The 8,829-nt window shown below is 36.7% G+C and overlaps 2 protein-coding genes across 2 annotated transcripts; one reads left to right on the plus strand and one right to left on the minus strand.

Annotated features, from left to right (window-relative positions):
- The first annotated feature begins 759 nt into the window (after positions 1 to 759).
- Positions 760 to 4,782, plus strand: LOC130710659 (uncharacterized). Its single transcript, XM_057559999.1, has 5 exons — positions 760 to 905; positions 1,226 to 3,067; positions 3,571 to 3,772; positions 3,863 to 4,056; positions 4,141 to 4,782. Exons 2-5 carry the CDS (start codon positions 1,252 to 1,254, stop codon positions 4,221 to 4,223), a joined length of 2,295 nt encoding a protein of 764 aa, XP_057415982.1. The 5' UTR covers positions 760 to 905; positions 1,226 to 1,251; the 3' UTR covers positions 4,224 to 4,782.
- A 1,116-nt stretch (positions 4,783 to 5,898) lies between these two features.
- On the minus strand, positions 5,899 to 8,522 carry LOC130710660 (uncharacterized). Its single transcript, XM_057560000.1, has 3 exons — positions 8,240 to 8,522; positions 8,043 to 8,148; positions 5,899 to 6,177 (listed from the first exon to the last, which is right to left on the minus strand). The coding sequence occupies exons 1-3, from the start codon at positions 8,477 to 8,479 to the stop codon at positions 6,095 to 6,097; spliced, it is 429 nt and encodes a 142-aa protein (XP_057415983.1). The 5' UTR covers positions 8,480 to 8,522; the 3' UTR covers positions 5,899 to 6,094.
- Positions 8,523 to 8,829: the final 307 nt, after the last annotated feature.

An 8,829-nucleotide genomic window follows, 5' to 3' on the forward strand; every position in this document is an offset into this window, starting at 1 on the left:
AGACAAACAGATTAATTTGATAGATAAAATTACAATCCAACCATATTCAGGTCAGATTTGGAAATAAATTCATCAAACACAACCCAAAATCCAAACGTAATATATTTTCTAATATATATATATATATATATATATATATATATATATATATATATATATATATACCCATACATGATCAAAACTTATTGAAAATCTAGAGAACTTGAAATTTTTTTACGGTTTCAACTTTCACCTTTTTTTCTTTGTGCTAATATATTGTCTAGTGAAACTTATTAGTAGTTGTTTGGCATGTTGAGACAATTAAGTTCTAAATGTCACATTTTGTACTGATTTTCACTTTTTTTTGGTCTTGACTAACATGGATTGTTTTATGCCATTTAGAAATGGATTTAATGTTTACATGATATTTGACTGTCATTAATGTGGTACTACTTCGTGTTATTTGGTACTATAATTTTGTACAATTTTTCATGTTATTTGGCACTATAACAGATTTATTATTTTTGTGTGATTTTTTAAAAAAAGTTTGAGATTATTTTTTATATTTCAGGTATAACATTATTTTAATACAATGATCCACTCGATTCGACCAATCCAACTCAAACATTATCGAGTTGGTTTGGGTCGGATCTAAAGATGAAAATTCATGAATTTCAATTCAACCCAAACAGTTTTGATTGGTTCGGATCAACTCAATTCAATCCGTGTACACCATTAATACTTTCATAGACGGTAATTACGAGACTAATATCTATCTGACTCAAGTGCACTAAATATAAATATATTATATTTATGACTCTTTAACACTTGTTGCTAATGCTGCACCAAGTCCAACATCGCACTGGTGCACCTCAAAGCGATTCCCGTTTCGAAACTCCCCGAGAAAAAGCGATTCCAGATTCCGGGTATGTACTCTTGCTTTATCCCCTGTTTTTCTTCTTCAATTTTCGTTTTTCTGACGAGAAACTGAAGTTTTAGGCAGCAAAGTTTGAAACTTTATCAATATATGGCTCTGTAGAAATTGAATTAAATGTTGGGTTATGAATAGGGTTTTTGTTGTTGTAGTTTACACTTACAATGGTGAAACTGGAATTTTAGGGAGCAAAGTTTGAAACTTTTGAATTATATGGTTCTGTAGAAATTGAATAAAATGTTGGGTTATGAAAGGTTTTTACTTTTTAGTATTGTAGCTTACACTTACAATGGTGTTTCTGTCTGTTATTAGGCTCCAGAGTGATTGATGTGAAAAAAATGGGTTCCAATCTGGAATTAGTGCCAATTACGCCACTAAAACGCGACCCGGCATGGAAGCATGTTCAGATGTTTAAGAGTGGGGAGAAGGTGCAGATGAAGTGTATATATTGTCTCAAGATGTTCAAAGGTGGTGGGATTTATAGGATTAAGGAACACCTTGCTTGTCAGAAAGGCAATGGATCCACTTGCAGCCATGTCCCTCATGATGTTAGGCTTCATATGCAGGAGGTCTTGGATGGGGTTGGGGTGAAGTCGAGGAAGAAGCGGAAAATTGGGGATGAGATCGTGAATGTTAGTCCTCTGGCTGCTTCTGCTGCTGCTGTTGCTGCTAACAGAATTGTCAATCTGGTGGATGTGAATCAGGGGTTTGAGTCCATTGGAGTGCAGAGTCCAGTGGAACATAATGCAAGTCCGGCAGCGCATCCTGAGGAAGGAAATGGTAAAATTGTTGAAAGAAGGAAGAAAATAAGAGCCAGCAGGAATAAAGCACCAATTTATACGGACACTGAGGGTGCTGTTGCAATTGAGGAAACTGCATTGGTCCCAAAAAGGACAGACAATCACATTCATATGGCAATAGGTCGGTTTTTGTATGATATTGGTGCACCTTTTGATGCTGTGAACTCAATCTATTTCCAGCAAATGGTTGAAGCAATTGCTTCGGGGGGCTCAGGTGTTCAATGTCCCTCTCATCATGAACTTCGGGGTTGGATATTGAAAAACTCTGTGGAAGAAGTGAAGAATGATATAGACAGGTGCAAGATGACATGGGGGAGGACTGGCTGTTCAATTTTAGCTGACCAATGGACTACAGAAACAGGTAGAATACTGATGAGTTTTTTGGCATATTGTCCTGGAGGCATAGTCTTTTTGAAATCCTTGGATGCAACCGAGATTTCGACTTCTGAAGAATTTCTATATGAGTTGATTAAACAAGTAGTAGAAGAAATTGGAGTTGGGCAAGTGGTGCAAGTGATTATGTCAGGAGAAGAACAATATACTGCTGTTGGGAGCCGGCTAACTGACACTTTTCCTTCCCTTTATTGGAGCCCATGTGCTGCTCATTGCATTGATTTGATACTTCAAGATTTTGGAGATCTTGAGTGGATTAGTATAGTGATTGAACAAGCTAAATCTGTAACAAGATTTGTCTACAATTATAGTGCAATTTTGAATATGGTTAGAAGGTATACATCAGGGAATGATATTGTGGATCCCTCTTTCTCACGCTTTGCTACAAACTTTACCACATTGAAACGAATGGTTGATCTTAAATACAATCTACAGGACATGGTCACTTCTCAGGAGTGGATGGATTGCCCATATTCAAAGAAAACAGCAGGCTTGGAAATGTTAGATTGCCTAAGCAATCAAACATTTTGGTCATCATGTGACATGATCGTTCGTCTAACAGCTCCTCTCTTGAGACTTCGGAGAATAGCTGCTAGTGAGATGAGGCCTGCAATGGGATACATTTATGCTGGAATGTACCGGGCAAAAGAAGCAATTAAGAAGGCACTTGTTAAGAGGGAGGAGTATATGGTGTACTGGAATATCATACATCATAGATGGGAAAAGTTGTGGCATCATCCCCTTCATGCTGCAGGCTTCTACCTTAATCCAAAGTTCTTCTATAGAAATCAAGGGGATATACCTAGTGAGATTCTCTCAGGGGTGTTTGACTGCATCGAGACGTTGGTACCTGATACAAGAGTCCAAGATAAAATTATGAAAGAGGTAAACTTATACCAGACTGCTGCTGGAGACCTAGGGAGAAAGATGGCAGTCAGAGCTAGAGACAATATGCTTCCTTGTAAGACACCAAGAACCCACTCCCTTAGACAATTTTCTTATACTTACTATCTTCCAAATTGTGTTTACCTTTCCTAGCTTAAAGCAACTTCATTGAAAAATTAGATTAGAATCTATATATACACATTATTTGTTTAAAATTTGGTATGAGAATGCAAATGTCAAAACTGATAAACTAAAAGGGGATGGAAATTGACTTGTCTAGCTTTAAGGGCTTTATGCTTTGTCATGATGACGGATGTCGTATGCGTTGAAATTTTCTGTATGAATGTATTGCACAAGTGACTTGTAAAATAACAGTGCTTTTAATTCTTTTGAAATCCTGCAAAGTCGGATATAATTTTTATTATGATCTATCTAGAGTAACACAATCAAGGGTAGAGTTCAACTTTACATTGGAGATTTAAAATTTGCACTGCAAAAGTCATCATCCATTTGAGTACTTCCTTTCTCTCATGATCCCTTCTTAAATTGCCCTTTTCACTTACATGTGTTTTTTTGTAGCTGAATGGTGGTCAACATATGGAGCAGGCATCCCTAACTTGTCACGTTTAGCAATTCGTATTCTCAACCAAACATCCAGTGTGATGTCCTGCAAGAGAAACCAGATTCCTTTTGAACAAATAATGAATACAAGGAATTATATAGAGCGCCAACATCTTACGGATCTTGTCTTTGTTCATTCCAACTTACGATTAAGACAAATGTGAGCTTGAACTGTGTTTGTATTTGTATATTGATAGTTTGTTTTGACTGTTGAAGGGAACTTAAATTGTTTGCTTTGATTTTCTTTCAGTTATATGAGTAAAGAACAAGATTCTAGGGATCCCCTGTCATTTAATAGCATTGGTAATGTTGAAGACTGGATCAGGCCAAGGGATTTGGAGTTAGAAGAGTATGGTAACTCGGACTGGATGGAACTGGATCCATCTTCTGTTAACACAATGCTTTTACAGCCTTTGAATGATGAAGCTGAAGAGTTGGGTGAAGGTAAATTGCAATGCATTATTTCAATGGATATGGAAATTGAAGATACAAAGTGTCATTAGTTAATATGTTTTGATCTGTTTGTAGGGTTTGATGATCATGAAATTTTCAGTAGTCAGGAAGACGATGAAGATGAAAACACTGGAGATAAGTTGGCAATTAGCGAATGATCAAAAGAACCATGCCTTTACATGCCATGAAAAAGATCAATGGATGGAAGATGCACACACCCAACCAAAAACTCACTTGGGTAGTAAAAACAGTCAAATGCTTTCTCTGCAGAAAGAAGCTCTTGCCCTGGAAAGACATCTACATGTACTATTACCCTTGCCTTGATCTTGGGGCTCGTAGCTAGGAATAGCGGTGTTTGTTTTCAACCAAAAGGACAATGCACAACACTGATCAAGTTTTCTTATGTGATGCAGTACATTTGTGCATATTTGTCCAGGGGTATTTAAAATTACATTTGGTTATTGCTGCATGTTTGATATTTTTACCTCTCAAGTGCTGAATGAATTATGAATCTGATGGAAAGCATTTCTCCTATGAATTAGGATACATTATTATATGCTCTCTTGGGCTCCTGTAAACATTGACGTGTGGGACTCAATAAATTGTTTAATGCCTCCACAACCAATATCTCATAAAAAGCGTGAACAAAAGTCATGGATAGAGAGAGACCCTAACTCTCCTGGAATCGCACCAAATAAGACATTTTTTCTTCTGCCATCTTGCACATTTAATCTTATTCTCCCATTTTTAGCCATTCTTTACACAAGAGATTCACAAATTTATTTAATTTGTTTGAGAAGAAGGTTTCCAGCCATAAAGAGTTCGCAGGAGGGGAATTTAGCATCTTCCAATGAGCTGTGTTTCCACCACAGGGGGTCACCGGTTCATCAACACCTTAAGAGCTATAGGAATTAAATAAGAGAAGTGAGAGATATGAGTGAAGTATCAAAGTTTGAATGGAATAATATACTTTTATATGTGACAAATCAGTTCTTGAAAGTAACAGGTGGGAACAACAGAGAGCACCAACCATTGAGTAAAGAATCATTTTAATCAGGAATAAATGCCGTTTGCCAATCCTTTAGCTTTATTCTCTGGTTGACGTCTAGTATGACTTTTCCTTAAAATGTTTACAACACTAGAAAATGAGAATTCTCTCCCCTTGATTTGAAAGACTGTTCTCATATCAGTGAACGACAAAGTTATTTTTGCAACTTGTTTTTGTTTTTTTTTTCCTTTTCCTGTATGCCACCTAGGCACCCCCCAAAAAAAAACTGGTGCTAAAAGAGTAGAGTCCTTGATGGAGAAATAGTTCCATAAACGTAGTGAATACAAGAGAATTGGCAACCAAAGATAAATTCCCCTTTCAAGCTATATGCTGCTTATAGTTAAGAAGCTAAAAGCAGCGATTAACTTTCAGTCTTTCACATAATTGGCAACAAATTCAATGGCAGCCTTGTGATAACAATCCTTATCTTGTGGGCCACTCAGCAGCCACAAGCAACTCAATGAATCGTAGGATTAAACCAGGCCATAAGCATGGATACCACTTCTCTAACAAGCACCAAAAACACGACATCACTATTTACTAATTTAGGCAGAGAATAGTAGGATTAAACCAAGCCATAGTCATGCACATTACTTTTCCAGAAAGTTGTTAACATCAGGCACTTTCGTTCATAGATCCTTTGCCGCATATAGAGAGAGCTTTAAGATCTAGAAAACCTGAAATATTTGAAAAGATAACAGACGGGGAACGAAGACAAACTTCATATAAGAAGATTAAAAAAATCCCAAAACAAGCATATGGAATGGAGCATAAAGCCATACAGGGAAGAGAAAGATCGGCAATTTGATTCATATCCAAACTAAAGAACCAGTTCGCATAAAATTAGATATACAAGAACAAGAATGTCCTACAAAGAGTTTGAGTGCCTGAGTATTCAATACATACAAGAGACAATATAGCAGCATAATCACAAGACAATTCTTGTAGCTTTCAGCTTTCTTATTCACCATCAGAATATGGCTAGCCAGACTTGAAAAGTAAAACCGCTTTCTGATCCAAATAGAAATACACAAAGTGGTTTGTTTCATGAGTCACATACGAACCTGCAAAGCAATGAAAAGGCCATGAACACGTTTACGTCATAAATCGTGTTTGTCATTCTAAACTTTACAACACTAAACAGAAGAATATCACCAAAGGTAAGCAGGACCAAGATCTTCATTTGGTTTAGCAGTCAGAATTTTGTTGAAAAACTAATAGTACTTCTGAACACAAAATGATATTAGACTTGTTAAGGTTTCAATGTGCAATACAAAATGGCAATGAAGTTCATGTTATCTGGAATTGATCATCTTCATAAACTATGCCATAAAATAACAAAATCCAATGATAAAATCATAAAAATAACAGAGCATCATTAAATATTTCATGTGTCCTCCTAGCCGCCAAAAACTGAGCTCCATACTCATGCTACATGTACATAAATCAGTAAAAATTTGGGACGGGGAATAGCCAACCTATGATTACTATCAAATGCCCAAAGGTTAACCAACTCCAACAAGAAAATAAGAAAGGTAATTCTATTATATTATGTATTATTACCTCTAAAACTAAGATTATATGATATGAAAAGTAGTGTTTTTATGTTGCTAACCCTTGTAGTCTCTCCATCGCTATCAGACCCATCTAATATTTTTATATTGTATTCTATACTTCATGATGTTCTACAATTCCTAATAAATTCCTCGAGGCCTATCACAGATGATATCAAAAGATAACATTTATATAAATGAGAAGCCTTATAATTAAGTTAACGCTCTAGAGACAACCATCTGAGTACATATGACCATCATTATTAGTGTTTGCAGCTTGAAAAATGCCAGGGAGCCTCAACTACTTTCACCACTTTGGAGATTAATGGACAGGTTATTCATATTCATAAAATTATCAGACTCCTAAATTAAGAAAAAAACCATCATTGATCAAATCAAACTAATAAGTCAACCTTAAGTCACTGGTACGGTTAATGCATGTTTAAGATATGTGCAGAATGGTCGGGGGTAGAAATCACCTAAGCAGATAATGAAGTTTTTCAAACTTAAGCTGGGCAGACAGTGAATTAGACAAACATAAAAATCAAAAATCAAAATCATTCTTCAAGAATATATGAAGAGTGCAAATCCTACTCTTTAGATGTATTTTTATCCATATAGCAGATAACAAAACATGCCTGTTCTAGGTCTACAATACTGAAAGCACACCTTGAATGACATAATATATATGAAACCCTTCACTTTGTGTTAAAAAATACCAGGTGTTTTTAAAATTCACTCGGGGCCAAAGTAGTGCCTTTTACAGTAAATCAATTAAACCCCTCTCAACAAATACATTGCCGCAATAAAATCCATTACCTAAACACATCCTAATTCATTATGTTCTACTCCTCTATGAATACTGAAAACCAACCAAGCAGAATCCTCTAACATCAACAGACCTTCCCCATATAAACTTTAATTTTGATTTTCCAAGGGAACAATTATCAATTCCGAGGAGCTAACAATGACATGAAATATCAAAAACTAACATAGCTTCATTTCAGTACAAAAAAAATGTAAGCAAAAAGAAGTAGATGGTGTATTCAAATTCAACCACTCTCTCCTCCTGTAACTACTTAATTCAAGACAAGACTTCCCAGACAAACAGACAAAAAAATCATACACTGCAGCTTAAGAGGAACCCCAAATGACTGTCATCTCAATAAAAAACATGTAATTAACAAGACAGCATACACAACAAGAAAAAATCTAGGTTTTCAAAACTAGTCCTGAGTTGCAAAAAAAAAAAACACCCATTTTTGCAACACCAAGTCAACAATTCGAAGTAAACAAGTACTGAGCTAAGCATAGATCTAGTTCATGTTCCGAGCAGAGAAGAAAACGAAAAATTCATAGAGGAGAAAAGGGAGTACCGAAATTGCGACCAACTATGCAATGCCAAGTGGGTCCATGCCTCTTATCGAACTCCTTCTTGATATGCTCAGCAACATCTTTCTCCACATTGAGCCTCTCAAATGCCTGATTTCGAAGAAGAAGAGGGAATAATCAGTGACAGTGAGAATCGGAGAGAAGAGAACGAAGGAGTGGAAATGGGTTGGAGGATACTAACCGCGACGGCGATATCAACGGCCTCTTTCTGCATGTCAGGGAGCATATCAGCACTCTTGATGATGACTTTCTTGGGTGCGGGAGCAGCAGATGGTGTTTGTGGCGGCGGTGGTGGGGATAAAGAGGAGAGCATTGGCTTTCGATCTTCGGAGTTGGGTCTCGCCGTAAGAAGTGGTGGTGCTCCTCCTCCTCCTCCGCCACCAACGACGACGCTGTTCCTCCTGGCCTCGTCGCTGCTCATTGTGTGAGTGAGTGACTGAGGTTTGAAATGGAGGAAGAATTAGGTGCTTGCATTTGATTTTAAAAAGGTTGGTTTAGTTTTTGTTTTAACTTTTACCTTTTTACTCACTGTCATTTAATTGAAGTAGGGAAGGGTTTACCAAAAAGAACACTTTGGTAAATGTTAATTTTGAAAACATGAATTTATTATTCTTAGTGTTAGAACTTTAAAAATTAAATGGATATGCCACCGTGTCGCCTTGAACTATATTGGATGGAACCCTTTAATATCGTCGTCGCTTTCGTTTGCCTCCAGCATCGCTCCACTTGGGTCGAGTGTCACTATCGCTACACATTGAGAGCTCTATCATC

The sequence above is a fragment of the Lotus japonicus genome, chromosome 4, assembly GCF_012489685.1.
Source record: "Lotus japonicus ecotype B-129 chromosome 4, LjGifu_v1.2".
Taxonomy (NCBI): domain Eukaryota; kingdom Viridiplantae; phylum Streptophyta; class Magnoliopsida; order Fabales; family Fabaceae; genus Lotus; species Lotus japonicus.

Coding starts and splice junctions, on each gene's coding strand:
- LOC130710659 (XM_057559999.1), top strand. CDS start 1,252: ATGGGTTCCAATCTGGAATTAGTGCCAATTACGCCACTAAAACGCGAC. Junction 3,773..3,862: donor AACTTACGATTAAGACAAAT/GTGAGCTTGAAC, acceptor ATTTTCTTTCAG/TTATATGAGTAAAGAACAAG. Junction 4,057..4,140: donor AGCTGAAGAGTTGGGTGAAG/GTAAATTGCAAT, acceptor ATCTGTTTGTAG/GGTTTGATGATCATGAAATT.
- LOC130710660 (XM_057560000.1), bottom strand. CDS start 8,479: ATGAGCAGCGACGAGGCCAGGAGGAACAGCGTCGTCGTTGGTGGCGGA. Junction 8,149..8,239: donor CCGTTGATATCGCCGTCGCG/GTTAGTATCCTC, acceptor CTTCGAAATCAG/GCATTTGAGAGGCTCAATGT. Junction 6,178..8,042: donor CATAGTTGGTCGCAATTTCG/GTACTCCCTTTT, acceptor ATTGCTTTGCAG/GTTCGTATGTGACTCATGAA.